Source organism: Pterocles gutturalis, unplaced genomic scaffold (assembly GCF_000699245.1).
Source record: "Pterocles gutturalis isolate BGI_N339 unplaced genomic scaffold, ASM69924v1 scaffold29288, whole genome shotgun sequence".
NCBI lineage: Eukaryota > Metazoa > Chordata > Aves > Pterocliformes > Pteroclidae > Pterocles > Pterocles gutturalis.
This window is the reverse complement of record NW_010126584.1, coordinates 1-16,199: the sequence shown is the minus strand read 5'-3', so window position 1 is coordinate 16,199 and position 16,199 is coordinate 1. Positions and strand designations below refer to the sequence as shown.

Below are 16,199 nucleotides of genomic sequence, written 5' to 3'. Positions count from 1 at the left end.
GGCCGCTCCTCCCGGCTCTTACCAGCGCCCGCTGACCTGCCTGGGCCGGAAAGCTGGAGAGTCTCCAGCTGGGCTTAGCTGGCAACATGGAAAGCAGGTGGAGATGGAAAGGAGAAATCATTCCAGACTGGTAGGAAATAATAAAATGTCTAACTTGGCTTCTAAATATGTCAGATTTAGATGCTGGATACAGCCTGTTTTGTGGGGGATTTCCCGTTTGGTAGGTGAGGTTCACTGAAGCGTGCTCACATTGGGAGACATCCTCTGCCGTTTGTTTCAAAAGTGGGAATTAATTTCTAAGAGGTCGCTTTAGAAGTCTCTGTTTTCGTGTTCCTGAGCCAGAGGGAGAGGACGCAGCCAGAAGTGCTCATGCAAGCAAGCGTTTCTATAGCTGAGGTTGGATGTTCTGAGTTTTGCAGATGATCGACTTAAAAGAGGGTTGGAAATTCTTGCATTGCCAGATTGTTTTCATGGGGTGCAGCATTCCCTGGGTGCCCCTAGCATTTCAGATGCAACAGGTAGAGACTTGTGCAGTGCTTGTCACCTGTGTATCCGCAGCAGAAAGCTCAGAATGATCATATATTGGTACACTGTATAGTGTTTATTTAAGGTTACTTAAAAGGGAAACCGCATAGCCTCATCCTTATGCTGAGCTTCCCTGAAATCAAGGTTCTCTTTGAGGACAGCTGGATTTCTCCTTCTTCCCCTTCATTCTCTCCTGCCGGTTTTCTTTCCGAACCCTAGTGAATAAAGCACTGAGCTGTGCTGCTCATGATGGTCTCACCTGTGCCACATAATTAACTATTTACTGCTCTTCAGCTGGCAGCTGCTCACAGGGCGGAGAAGGCCATGCCGTTAGATGAAGCTCATTCTGCTCAGCTGTGGGGAAAGTCCCAGTGTCCCCTTCTGCATGGGAGCAGCTGTGGCTGATATTGCTGCCAGGGAGCGCTAATTCCTGCTTAGTTAGGATTTCTATCTGCTGTGTTTTCCCAGTCCCTTTCCCTGTCCCTTCCTTCTCTTGTTTTGGGCAATGTAACTTTTGGAAGTGAAGAGAGCGGGAGTTGGTGATGCTCCAGGCTGCTCTTTTCCATCTCCAGTAGGCTCGGTCACAGCAGGACATCTGCCTCTGTGCAAACCACTTAACTGTGATAGATGACAGCTAATCATTGTGTCGAGTGGAGGATGCATTTGTCTTTCCCTGTGTCCTCCTTCTGCGATATTTTTTTTTTTTTAGCATGTTCTGCACTATTTGAAAAAACCAACAAAAAACCTGTTTGCATCTTTCTGCTCTGTGGCCCCACACACAGACAGGGCTGTGCTAAAATTGCAGGTAAAAACTGGGAGAGCCCAGAAGTCACAGCAGAGTCAAGAATTTTGAGATTGCTGATGCTTCTGAGGAAGCAGGTGTTTTAAAATTAAAATAAATACTTTTAAAAAAGGGGAGGATAAAAGGGGGGAAAAAGCTTATCTACCAGATGTGCCAGGATCTTGCTAACGTGAGTGCTGAGGTAGCAGACAAACCTGGAGTGCCTCTGTTCAACACCAGGTCTTAACACTCTTGTGGGGAGCACTGTCTCTGTTCCTGTAAATCATGCCACACACCATTGCAGCCTCTTTGGACAGGCAGCAGGTTGGGAGGATGAATTCTACAGCTGTGTGTTGGCATTTCTGCCAGCTTGTGAGCCCCACCACTGCTTTGGGACATGCTCTCAGACAGCTGCCTTTGTCACTGAAGCACCTTCCCTTGCAAATTGTTGAGAGTTTTACAAATGATGACTGTTGGGTGGTGGCTTGTGATGTTCTCCTCCCCAGAGCTGTATTTCTGCAGGTGAGTCTGCCTCTGTAGGCAGCTCGCCCTGCGCTCAGGGGCTTTTGCTGAGCCTAGTCCTGTCCCAGCTCCTTCCTGTGTTGAGCTGCAGTCTGCTGCTGCAGCCCACAGCAGGATGCAGAAGTGGTCTGGGGAGGCCGTCTTTGTGGTTCAGAAGAAGTAGATACCATCTGAGATGTCTGGATGGCAGGGGGAGCAAGGCGAAGGCTGGTATTGCTTCGTTGGACTTTTGTTGAGTTGGTTGTTTCTGCTTCAAGTCAGAGCACAGCAACTTCTGCTGCCGGTCAGGAGCATCCTCCCTGCCTGTGGCCACAGCCTCTGCAGCACTGCTGGGTGGTGGGGACCAAGTCCCTGGCCTAGAGCTGTGAGAGCCGTACTGCCCAACTGGAGAGCTTCCCCTGGCACCTCAAAGCTGTTGACTCCCAAACTTGTATGTCATCTGGGCCATGAGAGGATGACACAGACCATCCCCCTGCCACCGTGACCCCCTGGAGGTACCAAAGCTGGGGTTCAGATCCTGGCAGGATCAGCTGAGCTTTCCTCCTGTGCAAGAAAAGCCTTCCTCTTAAAGCTCAAGCTTGAAGTAACTTCGCAGCTGGCTGTGGTGTCCTTAAAAAGCAGTGATGGGCAGGGTATTGACGGCCTAAAAATAACCCCGGTCTCATTCAGCAGGCCTGAGATCCAGCTGTATCCCAAGGTAACCACTTCCATTAGAGGTAAAATTAGGCTTTTTCTGGTTTTTGGCCATGGTTCCTTGCAGGCACTGCTGAGAGAGGAGGGAATGAGCCATGCTCTTGCTAACGGTTACCAGGAGCACCGTCCCACCACTGCTTCCAGAAGAGCATCCCCACAAGTCCGTGGCCCGGATGAGTGCAGGAGCGGAGCCAGGCAAGAAGGTTGCACCTTGCAAAAGCCAGGCTAGAGGCAGCACAATGATGCTGCAGAAACACTTCTGAGGATAAACAGCACTGGTCATGAAGGCTTACTTATGGTGAAAGGCAGTAACAGGAGAAGGTCAAATGGAAACAAGTGGATCATGAATAAGCGTCGTCTCCAGCTCAGCTGCACACCGGATGCAGCTCTCAGCACAAACACCAGTCCGTACTGGCTGCGTGTCTCAGTCCCCTCCTCATACCTGTGAACAGGGCACACAGCACCAAAGCTCTACCGTTTCTGCCCAGGACCACATCCCTGCCTATTTTTTTTGTCAGCCTGATGTTCATTCCATAAACCATCTACAACTCGCCCTGAAGCAATATCGGGCACCACGATGCTACCAAAGCACGTTGCACCTGGGCACTGCAATTGCTTTCCCCCAACAACAGCAAGAGGTGAGCAGAGCAGCTCCGGTACCTGCTCGCTGGGGCCAGCACCCAGAACTCACTGCCCAATCCTGGTTCTGCGTCCCCCGAGGAGCGGGGCTGCGGTATGCTCCACCGCACCCGGCAATCAGCTCCGTAGCTAGGTCCCTAATTAGGGCTGCTTTGTGAGCGGCAGGCTAACGAAGGCAGCTGGTGCATGGGTCAGGAGTCCTTTGCCCTCATCTCTCTTCCCAGCACGACACCTCCTTGCTGCATCCTGGCTCTTGTTGCCTGCCAAAGGGACCACACAATCACGGAGGTTACCCTGTCCGTCCCCCTGGGACCTACCACGGCAGCTGCTTTCCCACGGGACAAGGGACCCAGCCTGAATCACCTTTTGGAGATGCCTGTGCTTCTCTCTGAGCGTTAGGGGTTCCTGCTGCTGGAGATGGGGTGCCTCACACCTCACCTTCAACAAATAATTCCCTAGCAGTTATTTTTATGCAGTTTATTTTGTGCCCTCTTGCAGTGCTTGGGATAATTATGAAATGATAGCAAACCCTCAAACACCTTCATCCTAGCAAAAGCTAAATGACTACAAATTATCCAAGTATCAGCTTGATTGATAAATCACTTCACAGGCAGAGCAGGATGGCAAACCTCAGAGATCCTTTTGGGTTTCATGGTTATGTTCAGCTGTATGCAAAATATCTTGTTAGTGCTGTCTGGAAAAAAAATATATTGCTTTGTGTAATAAAATGAAGAGGAATAACTGTTCCAGGAACAGGGTCCCACTGGATGAAGCCCCCCTTTTCTACACCAACATAATGAATCAGATTAAAGGCATTTCGGTTCTGTTTGGAAAGGACAACTCCAGTTCTCCTAGCTATGAAAGTGATTAGCTTTCTGAGGATGTGAGGGATTTAAGAAACATGGAAATGCTTTGGGAAAGTGTAAGGCTCCCAAAACACTAAATTACTGCAAGATACAGCAACTCATTAAAGTATCAAGTGATTGCTTCAACAAGCCCAGAGAAAATAGTCTCCCCAGCCCCTCCGGCTGGATCTCTGCCACGCTCAGGAGATGCTCCAGTAGCACAGATACTGCTGCTCCTTGTTACTCCTCTTCTAAGTTCAATATTTCATGGAGGACCTTAGAAAGCAGCTTTCTTGCCCCTACAACACAACAGCTGACCCCTCCCCATACGAAGGATAACGTAACATAGCTCTGATACAGGTTTCCACACAACAGCTTTGGTTAAAAATAAAACGCAAAATAAAAGGTGCAGGATAGGCATGGATAGCTGGGTCACAAGGGGTTCACTTTTTGCCATATAATATTGCTGTTAAATACTATTGACTGCTAAATACACTGTTTGAAGAGCCAGGACTCTGGCACAGTTTCTCTCCTCGCCTCAGTTTCCCAGATGTGTCAGCACGAGTTAGAGCGTGTCCTCGTTGCCCACTAGCGACTGCCAAGGACATTTCTTCCCTTACATGTCCCTAGACTTGATTCTGTGTAGGGCAGAATGACAAATACTTTTCTTTTCTCCCCCAAAAATTCATTTAGTAAGTAAAATGAAATTGAAACCAGCTGAGAAGTGGGGGAAGGAGAAGGGGAATCAAAAGCCAGGCATGCTGAAAACCAGCAGCTGGCTGACTGCAAGTCAGGAGAGGGAAAAATCTGCTATGAGCAGTTAGTTATAAAGGTAATTATATCCTTAATGAATAGGGGGGGTCTTTTTAAAAATAATCTGCCTTGATTAAATTAGTGGAGGAAAAGCAGAGGTTTTAGACACGCACTGGAGATTTGGGAGGGTCCAGCCCTGACTTCACTGGCTTCACCCATTGCTAGTTCAAACCAGGTCTGGCCGTTACCAAATGCCCACTTGCTGACTGATGCACCGAACCAGGGATCCCCACTGAATTCTGCACACCCCTCTTTGCAGAGAGCCCACGCAGGTGGCAGCAGTTCCAGGGGCTGAAGGGATGGATGCCCTCCCCAGGAACAAGCCACATCTCTCCTGCCTACCAGGGGAGGACAGTGGTTTCCAGCATCATCATCCCGACACCTTCACTCGGTGTTAGACCCGTGCTTTAGAGTTATTTAAAGCACAGGATGCCAAAAGGGGCCAGATACCAGCTCGGTCTCAGAGCTGGGCTGGTTTTGTTGCAGAAAGCCAGGGAGAAATGAGCGGTCACCAGATCCCAAGAACATGCTAAAGGCGAACATGCTCTTCTCCCCCCCGCCCCCAGACTATTTTTTCCTTCAGCTATTTCAGTTGATTGAGGCTATAATAAGAACAGGGAAACTAACACCAAGGTTAAAAGTGCCCAGCATTGGTTTCAAGACAACATATTTCAGTCCTTGGTTCAGGTTTCAGCAGGTTTGTGTGCATTAAATGCGGATTATTCGGGTACAACGGACTATGAACCATTTTGCTGAACTACCTTCAAGATTTAAAAAAAAAATCAGTTCCTGGGCAAATGTTATTCACTCAAACAGATTGCCTAAAAAGAGGCATATAACAAATAAATATAAAAATTAATTAGGGAGAAAACCAAAATAAATAGCTGCACTGTCTTTTTGGTGCATTCATCACAAGCTGCAAAGAACAGCAGCTTGACTAAATACTTTCAACATACAGTTACCAGACTAAAATCTATTGCTGAGCCATGTGAGCAGCCTGGGAACAATTTATTTTCCTTTTTGACAGAGGTTTCTCAATGTGGTTTTTTTTTTCTTTGAGCTGAATAACACACAGAGGTGGCACATCTCTGCAGCTCACCCACGCAGAGTACTGCCATTTCCCCAAAAACCGGTACCTCAAGGGTACGGCAAAGCCCAGACAGATTGCATCCTGCCCTCAGCTGAAATGAAAACCAACCGGCTGTTGGTTTTAAACCCTGAAAAGCTCAAGTTGTAGAAGCACAAGGATGAGGGACTGAAACCATTAGGCAGGTTCATTATTGGATTTGCTAATGAGAAGCACTGACCTCATAGGCAGCATCCAGAGCAGCGCAACAGCAGAGCAAAGGTACCGTGGGCTCACAGGCTTTACCTTTAATGTATGGGCAGGCTTGAGTCTTCTCCGTCTCAGGAATGCTCTGAAAGGGAGGAGGAATGTTTTCCTTTATTGTCAGGGATTTATAACACGACACGCTCTAAATATTTAGGAGGATTTTCCCAGAGACATGGTAGCCTCCAGTTAGTCTTTAGAGCAAGAGTAAGTATTTTTCTAAAAGAGGTGCTGGACCTCAGATAACATACAGGCATTACTGAGCAAGTTTTGGGGTGAGGGAAGACAAAAATAATCCTAATGCGTCCCAAAATTTTCCGGTAGCGGTGCAGCCGCCTGTTCTGCAAAGCTGCTGCTGCTGACAGGCAGAGGTTTCCCTTTCCTGTTACTTCTAGCATTCATCTTATTACTTTTCTATTATTTTGGAGTCCAGGAAATCCAAGTGATGCGCTGGCTGCAGCCTGCAAAGCCTTAGTGGATGGTATTAAGGGATAAAGTGTAGTGCTTTAAGGATGGTTACCGGGCAAAGGGAATATAGAGGTACCCAGGTACATCCAGAAAACCCAACGCAACTCCTCTCACTGCCGCCTCCTTTCCCAGAGGCACCTGGGATGTCTGATCTGATCACAGTTGTGATGTTTATATGAGGAGGTAACACCATGTCAGCCACTCCAAAGAATTGCAAAGGTTTGAAGTCCCTAACTTTTCTCCTGACTCCAAGGGTCCCAGCAGCTGAACAGAGGCTACAAAGGCACTTGTAGTTTCATATTTGCCAGTAGAGATCATAAATAGTGCCAATAGCTGTTTTGTTTTTTAAGAAAGCATCATTTTCTGTAAAATATGCAAACACAACACTCTACAGAAGATACAGGGAATCAATAGGATATTAATGTTTTACTGGCCTTATTTGCAACTCCCTCATCTCTCCCAATAATAGAGCTATCTAAACTGAAGAGGAATTGTTGTGGTTTAAGAGTGCTGGGATGGCAAGGCTTGCAAAAAATGCCGACGGGCTCTGTCGTGATGCCTGGGAACCGTCCATCAGCGCTGGCTTTGCTTTGACCTCCTGTGCTATGCCAGCCTGAAATGCTCAACCGTTCCCAGGCTTCACAGTCCTCCCTGCCTCCGCCTCCCCTGCGGCTTTGCTGCACGTCCCAGCAAGATGAGCCCAAGAAGTCCCAGAAAATTGAGGCGTAAACGGCCGCAGACCAAAGAATTATGCAGAGGGGGTGGTGATGTGAAATGCAAACCTTTTCTTTCAGAGAAAGCTCAGGGATTTCTGCTGGTGAACCATCACCATGGCAAGGGTGCAGGCTCTGCAGCGGTGGCAGGAGAAGGAGGAGGTGGTGTCCACCAAGCTGTTTTCTAGAGCTGTGAGCCCTGAGCTCTTTGACCCAACCCCGGCTGTAAGAACTGCAACAAAGAAAATTCAGTTGTTTTCCCAAAATTTTTGTAACAATTAAGGGCCAACACTGTTTTTCTGCTGAAATACATGAGCGACTTAGATTTTTGTAGCTACCCCTCAGGAATCTGAGCCCTGGTAGATGTCCTCTTCAGGACATCAATCCCAGGGCAATCAGGAGGATCTAGGATGCCTGAGCAAGCCCTCCCTCCAATCACCCTCTCACTGCTGCTCTCCGGATGTTCCCTGTGAGGAGGCAAATTATCCTTAAAGTTATGTCTTTCATCAGGCAATCAGTGCTCCTCTCAGCAGGGAAAGGCGTTCATCACCGGTCGTGCAGGTCCTCATGCCGAGATAAACGCTATGTCGGATGGTGCCTCCTTCCAGCAGAAGACATCTTTGCACACAGAAGGCCACGCACACACACATGCTGCAAGGATGAATTTTGGACAGCTCGCTGTGGCATCACCTGTATGGATGCACAGGCTGGGGAGACATGAGACGACGGCGATAACTCCCTGCTCCGTGTCTAGGCAGCACCTGAAGACCAAGCGGGCTTTGGCGGTACCACACAGCTCCAGGGGGACGTTCCCATGGGACCACTGCATTCCACAGCTCCCAGTGCTGTTTTTCCCACGGGAATGGGAACGCTGGGGGCATGCGAGAGGGCAGCTCAGCCACGGTGTGGTTGGGTTTTGGAGCTCATTTATTGAGCAGCTCCTTGGAGCCTTCAGAAATGGACACTGCAAGTACAGAGACGTGCCTGCATCGGTGTTCAGCTGTTTCCAGCCCCCTGCAGCTGACTTATGCTGCCTCTACCAGTGAGGCTGAGGGGGGGAAGAAAAACCTTCTGGAATGAAAGCCAGGAGGAAAAAAAAAATCCCTCCCTGGTATTTTTCCCACTGTTGTTAGAAACCCTGAGCCTGCCCCAGCCTGATGTGTCAATAAACATGATTTTGGGGGAAATCTGGGAAGCAGGAGGGAAAGATCTGTGGGTTTAGGTGGGCACCATGTGGAAGTGTGGCAGGAGCTTTTCCTTGCTTTGACCTTAATACGTGCATTTAAAGCCAAAGCCAATTCTCCCTGGCTAGCTGAAAACAAAAGGGCTTTTTGGCCTCGCTGTGCCCAGCTCTGTCCTTGCAGCATTTATACAACAGGTCCTGTTGAGCCTTGCTCCTCTTGGATGCTCTTTGCCTCTGATGTACAAAACAAAAGAGCCCTTCACAATGTTAAAAATCAAACGTCCTCATGAAATGTCTGGGTCACTGGCTGATGGATCTGGTTTCCCCAGTACCTGGAGAAAAGGATTTGCAGACAGACCCCGCGTGTAGGTGGGGGAGATGTCTTCCAGGAGCACGGTCTCTGCACTGTTCCTTGGGGTTTCCAAGGCTGTCGGCACCTTCACTGTTTGCTGCTGCAGAAGGCGAGTCCTCGTGGGGAAGGCAGAGCTTTTGGAGAACACTGTGAAGAGCTGCTGGGGAGGGAAGGAAAGGTGATGTTGTGCCTGCGAAGGACCTTCGGAGCTGAGACAAGAGGCAGGAACAAAGTGCAGGTGTACGAGTCATGCGCTCGGGGAAGACGAAGCCAGTGCACTGGCTCTCGCCTGGCTGCCCACCCCTGTATTCAGCCCCCAGTCACGTCCAGCAGTGTCTTTTGAGCTGCTTTGATTGACAAGTGCTTAAAGCTCCCTGGGTTTTTGTTTTGGTTTGGTTTTCCCTTTATCTTTTTAATAGAAGGGCTCATTTCTATGCTGAGTACCAGATATACGTGGCTTGCATCTACCCGGGCAGGCGTTGCTGCCAGTTTGGTTCTCATTCCCCTTGGCTGCTCCTCCGTCTGCTTTTTCATCTGTTGGCCCTCCCCCGCTCTCCTTTCTCCCCTTATGCACCTACCCCCTGCTCTGCACTCAGCAGTGCATCCTGGCAGCATTTTCTCTGCAAGCTGTTTGTCCAGCCACACGATGGGTGTAAAGTTTGTAGGGTGCTTGTCCTTCGCAGTCCGGGGCATGGTCCTCACTGAGGGGGAACCCCTCGGGGTGGCACCTGAACCTCTCTTGGATGCTGGTGCTCACTCAGCCAGGTCGCTTGTTCACTTGATTCATCCAGATTGGAAGGGATGGGAGGGGGAGAAAAGCCTCCCGGCCGTTGGTCATCCCTGAGCCTGGCTGGACTGACATTTGCAGTCCAGCTGTCACATAACATCATTGCGCCTTCCCTCCTCCTCCTCCTCCTTGCTCAGTGCTTTGCTTCAGCATCCCAAACCTTCCTAGTTCAGAGCAGGGCTTGTCTCTGACTGATGTAGTGTAGGGTGAGCCCCTGGGTGGTATCAGTTGGGGAGAGCTTTAAATGACAGTAAACTCAGTTTTACTGCTGTGACGGTGAGGGTTTAATGCTCCTTAACTCCATTCCCTTGGCTTGATAACTCATGTTGCCTCCACCTCAGGCTGGACTGAAGCAGCTGCCCCAGTGGGAGGCTGCATGGGAGCCCTGCAGCCATCCAGTAACCTCACCAAAGGACTGGGGGGGCCCTCACCACCCACATTTCCCGGTGGGTCCCAAGTTCCCACCCATTGCCATAGGATGCTCGTACCTAAATGCTCCAAGGATTAGGGGCTGCAGAAGAACTGCTCAAGGAGGGCATACTCTGGGCAGGAGCTGCTGGTGATGTCCCATGGCTTTTGTATGCAGACTGCTACGTAGCTAAACTCATTTTGTTAAAAAATAAGATAATAAAGTCCCACTCTTTTGTGCAGAGTTATTCATGCATAGCAAAAAATAGAGCTGCTATGCGATGCCTGCCTGCAATGTACTCCAGGAGTTGCAAAGGCACTAGCTGGCACTTTGGGACCAAGGGAAAGATATTTATAGCCAGGCTCAGTAAATCATTCCTCCAAAGGTTTGTTTTTGTTTTTTTTTTTTTTCCTCAAGGCTGCTCTCTCAGTAGCATTACTGTCCTTTTCCTTTCCCCTCTCTAGCAGTGTTGCACTAGTTGTGCACAAACTTGTAGGGAAGTCAGCAGCGTCTCTTCCTCCTCTGGTCCCAGAGCAGAAGGTACTGCCTAGCAGAGGCGAATTAAATCAGCACCGTGCAGCCAGAGATGAATTTCACCGCAGTTGCCCCTGCACTCCATGGCAGATGGATATTTGTTTCCGAACATGGCACTGTGCAGTTAATTTTTCAGGGGGCCTTTGCTCAGGAGCAGCTCGGGTCTGGCTGGGAGCCCTGGGGTTATGCTCCACCTTCCCTCACACCCTTACTCTTATTGCAAACCAAAAAAAAAAAAGGGAATTTGAAGTCCAAAAAGATGTGTGTCAAGAGATCAGCAGAGAATAAATCTGCATCCTTACTTATTTATTACGGAACTGGCATATTCTGAATAATTGATTTATCTAGCGTCAGGCACTTGAGAGGGTAATGGAGGATGCTGCTGCAGGGTCAGAGGGATGTGGAGAGAGAAATAAAACCTGAGGAGGAGGTTTTGAAGAAGCTGGTTGAGAGTGGGGTAGCTTTGATGTCCAGCTTTGTTTTGGCAGATGCCATCTGCGTGAAAGGCTGCAGGGGAACTGTGTGTGGGGGGGTGGCCAAGGGGCTGTCGCTGGGCCACAACCCGCCACGGGAGACCCTAACCCCGCTGACCCCTCGCCTCTCTTCCAGCCCATCACTTCATCATGACGACGGCGTGCCAGGAGACGGACTACGGCTGGATGATCCGGCACTACTGCCTGAAGCAGTTCCAGCGCAGCATGGAGGGCATCGGGCAGCGGCTTTGGTGCGACTGGGGTGAGACCCTGGGGTAAGTGGGGTCCCTCTGCTTCCCTCGCCCTGTCGCTCTGCTTCTCTCTCTCTCCAATGGGGTGAAAACGGTCTGAGTGGCCAGGCCCAGAGGGTGGGGATCATTAGACAAAGAGGACTTGGGGGGCCAGGAACTGGTGGTGTACCCGGGGTCAGTGCTGAGTCCCGTCCTGCTTAACCCCTTCATTGATGGTCTGGATGATGGGGCAGAGTGTCGCCTCAGCAAGGTCACTGGTAACACCAGGCTGAGAGGAGCTGGTGACACACCAGAGGGTCATGCTGCCATCCAGAGGGATCTCAACGGGCTGGAGAAATGGGCTGATGGGAACCTCATGAAGTTCAGCGAGGGGAAGAGCAGTCCTGCACCTGGGTAGGAACAGCTCCAGGCACCAGGACAGGCTGGAGGCCCTCCAGCTGGCAAGCAGCTTTTCCAAAAAGGCCCTTAGGAGCCCTGGTGTCCATGTGTTCTCTGAAAAGAGAAAGTAAAAACCCATTCTCCACTCTGAGCCGGCTTTCCACATCACGCAGTGTTGTTGTGCTGTGGCCTTTCTCTGGGAAAATGAAGTGGTGGCCAAAAATGAGCTCTTGCAACACTGAGTGGGGATCGAGGTCCGTTGGAAGTGGTGAGCAGATGTTGCTGTATGCCAGGACTATTGTGCACAAAAAATTAGGGTTTTTGTAAGATTTTGGTTGATTTCCTGCTTCATGCTCTTTTTTTCTTCTGTGTATATATATGGATGTATGTAAACTTATGTTGCTAGCTTTTGAAAAGGACAGCTTGGGTTTTCCTTCCCCTTCGTCACTGACAAATGGAGGGGAAGAAAAGAGAGTGGAAAGACTGTGGAAGGTTTTCTGGTTCTGAGAAACCTCATCTGGTCCTCAAAAATGTCCAGGGTTGCTGCCATTGCTCCAGCCCCCAGCCACCTTGGGGGTCTCCACGGGTGTTCTCCTCTGTCGACATCTTTGGAGGCAGCATCCAGATGTGGTCCAGATGTGATGAGTGGCAGGAGAAGGGGATAACCACCTCCTGGGGTCTCCCAGCTGCGCTCCCACCCCTGGGGCCATCCCAGCAGAGCTGTCCCCAACCCAGGCTGTCCCCACGCAGGGGCTAAGTGTATTGAAGAGCTTGTTCTTTATCTCCAACATCATGTTTTTTCTTCTAAATAACTTCTACTAAACTTGTTCTCCTTGAGTCACTTGGAGGAAGTGTTGATAAACTTGCAGTGTTTAGTTTGATTCTGTGAGTCCACTTGCTCTGTGCAAACACAAGGCTTGGGTTATTTACGAGATGACATTCCTCTGAGCCTCCTGTGCCCTCAGGATGTTGGGAAAATCAGGTGGAAATAGCTCAGCTACTGCTGTAAATAAGCTGCTCTGCAAGGGATATGTGTTTCGGGTGGCCGCTCTGTTCCCCGGGGTGTGCATGGGACTTACCATCCCCTTTTAGGAGAAAAAGTGCTGTTAGGAAATGTCCCAACAGGAGTGGGCAGGGGGTGGCACAGACTGGCTGGTCACCCCTTTGGCTTTATGGGGAAGGACTTGACTTCTGCCAGGCGTGAGATGAAGAAATGGAAATAAAACACCTGCCTAGAGCCCGTTTCCTCTATCTTCCCCCAGACCGAGGAATTTTGATGCTTGAAACCTGTCTGAAATGAGGAGAAATGTTTGCAGGTTTTGCCTCTGATAGGTCCCACGCCATCAGCAGCATCAGGTCTGGAGCTGTGATTTCTCATATGCGGCACTTAGGGAAATGCCTCTTAGGCCCATCGTTTACTGCTCAGTTGAGAACAACATGATGAGAACATCTGGATAAATGAATTGTCTCAGCAGAGTTTGTCGTTGTGCTTTACTGGTCCTATTCATAGGCTGGGATAATCCTCCCATGTTACCCTCAGAGGTATTAGCCGAGCCCTTGCACTGCGGGTGTCACTGCATCCAGCTGTAACGGAGGGCATGGGCAAGTACCAGCTCTCTGAGAAGGTTTGTCCAACACCTGCTGGCTTTCTGAGCCGTGCTTGTTTGAGGAAAGTTGATGGTTTTTGATCTGCAAGTTTTCTTCACGTACCGGGGAAACTTGTGTGAGCTGTTACATGCTTCAGGAAACCACCAGGTGGTTTTTAATAAAATAATTCGTTCCAGAAGCTGGCCATGAACACTGTCTCCTGGGAAGGGAGAAGGACTGCTCTGAGAGGTGTTTTCCCTTGGGTTATCTGGTTTCCTTCCCTCTCTTCCTCCCCAAAGGACGAGTGATCCGGTATGGCCTCAGATGCTCCTGCTGGAGCCGTGTGTGCCAGTGCCTGCTGGGCAAGCTGCCCACCTACCCAGTGGCTCCAGTCCCTCCATGGCATCGCCCCACAGACCCCTCGCCAGAGAGCATCTCAGACCAGGCACCTTGGTGTTTTGTTTTCCAGGGCTTGCAGCCACCCCCTTACTGAAAGCTGCATCGTGGTCCCCTCTCCTTCGTGGTGGTGGCCGAGCTGCTTTCACCGGGAGCTCAGCTGTGCGTGACTAATTATGTGGAAGATCAACTTGGCTATTTTGATTTCAAGTCGAGATTCATGGGCGCGAGGATTGAGCTGGGGGATTAGCTGTGGTCTCCCTGGGGGCAGCTATTTTGGGGAGGCGGAGCGCTGCTGCCAGAGCCGGAGCTGCTGGAGGCGCCGGGCTGCTGGATGTTCATCCGTGAATGCACCAGCAACAGCCAATGACTTGGAGATACTTTTTTTTGCACGGTTTTAGCTCGCTAGTGGGCCATGGCTGGGGGATGGCTTGGCATGGCGGGTTGTGCACGGCGTTGGTGCGTCAGGCAGCAGCGAGCACGACAGGAGGATGCTCACTGCACAGAGCTGTGCCACAGCTGCGGGTGTCACTCCAGCCAAGCCATGCCCTTCATCCCAAATATATCCACCATGTGGCATGCCTAAAAATCCCCAGGGAATGCTTTCTCATCGCTGTGGGTATCCTGTGGGGAAGGAGCTCACAAGCGTGGTGTTTCGGCTGCTGGTCCGACAGCTGCACCCGGGTCCAGAAATGTGCCGATGCTGCCAGGTCCGGCCACGCCGGGTACCCTGCCCTGCTCCAGCCCCTGCCGCAGGGCTTCTCTTGTAGCTGTAAATACACTCACAGCATGTCTGCAGGTTATTTATCCGTTATCTGATAGACAACAGATTGATCCACTATCTTATCTCATTATCTACTCACTTATCTTCAGGTTACCAGGTCCCTTCCGGATATCCCTTTAGCATGTCTCCAAGCTCGCCCTGAAAACTTGCAGACAAATAAATCAATTTTTTCTTGTAATTTACAAAGCAAAAGGGAAGCCTTGTGGGTTTTTTCGTTTGGTTGGTTGGTTTCTTTTTCTTCTACAGCAAGGGATTTAGGAAGGATAGGAAAAATCCTGATACTCGTGGCAAAAGCGAGAGCTGGCGATCCCGTGGACCCCAACCGGTGTCCGTAGTGTAACCCCATCTGCACCAAGGCGCTGGTCAGGAATAAATGACAGATCAAATTCCAGTCTTGGTTGCAGCAGCAGTAAAAAAAAAAACCAAAAACAAAAACAAAAACAAAAACCAAAAAACAAACCAAACAGAGGCATTGCTTAGGATTTACAGTGATGTAAGTATTCGGATCCCATCAAACCATAAATCAGTCCTCGATTGCTTCCCACCAGTGGCCCCATCCTGCCCGCAGACATTCGTCCCTACGTGGTTCCCGCGATGCTCTGCCTCTTCCCACTGCAGCATCCTTTAAACCCAAACTGTTTCCATGGCGACAAGGAGAACAGTTTTAATCACAGTTCACATTGGGTAGGGAAAAAAAAAATAACAGAACTATTCAAAGCTGTACTTTTCAGGGCACGCTGCCTGTCCCTCGCTGTCTCCCTGCCTGTCTCCCTGCCCGCAGCCTATGGTAGTGGGATGGCTTGGGAAAACCTGCCCTGCTCCTGGTGCAATCCTACAGCAGCTCAATAATCACAATTTTAAAATACTTTTTTTAGTAATTAAAGCTAGTGTTTTAAGGCATTTTAAAGGATTTTGAATTAAGATGCTGGTATTTAAGGAAAAAAACAAGGGAGAGGAGGGGCAGAAGAGGAGGGAGGTGGAGTGAGTGCTTCTCCTTCCCCTTCCAGCCCCCAGCCACATCTAGTGGTCTCTGGGGACACACTGACCATCACAGCGAGCTAAGGACACCCTCCATGCTCAGCGCTCTTCATCTCTCCATCTCCACGCACAGGCGAGCCCCCAAGAGCTGCCATTCCCAGGGGATTGCTGGGCTGCAGCAATTTTTGGCTCCAGGAAAGATCCCAGAGAAGCCCAAACCCAGCTGGGAAAAGGGAGCGTGACCTGGGGATGCTTCTCCTCGAAGCTGCCAAGCTCCCCTTGGGATGGGGGCCCTGATGCTCTGGCAGCGGGTGACAGCCTGAGCCCCTCCCTGTCCAGGGCCGCAGCGGCAGAGCCGTTGGCGTGCCAGGCCACTCTATTTCTGCAGCTGCACCAGTCACTGGCGGCGTGTTTCACTTCAGCTGCAGCAGCAGCAGGGTCCCTCCTTGGGCTGTAGCTGGCAGCAGTGCCCCGACCCCAGCAGCATCTCCAGCATAGCGGGGCATGGCATGGGGTCCTCCATAGCATGGGACGCGGGGCTGAGAGCTGGCAATTTCTTTCTCCCGCTTGCAGGGATATAATCTCTGGAGGCTTTGTTGTGGAAGGTCTGCGTCTTTACTCAGCTGGAGGAGATGGTGGTTTTTTGGAGATGGAGACTTGCAAATCACAGAATGGTTTGGGTTGGAAGGGACCTTAGAGATCATCGAGTTCCAACCCCCCTGCCATGGGCAGGGACACCTCCCACTAGCCCAGGTTGC

At 50.3% G+C, this 16,199-nt stretch overlaps 1 protein-coding gene across 1 annotated transcript; it reads left to right on the top strand.

Annotated features, from left to right (window-relative positions):
• Window positions 1–11,203: 11,203 nt before the first annotated feature.
• Window positions 11,204–11,346, top strand: LOC104465829 (receptor activity-modifying protein 1-like; the record flags this gene model as incomplete). Its single annotated transcript, XM_010079027.1, has 1 exon — window positions 11,204–11,346. A coding segment is annotated over one exon (143 nt), but the record flags the coding sequence as incomplete, so codon positions are not given.
• Window positions 11,347–16,199: the final 4,853 nt, after the last annotated feature.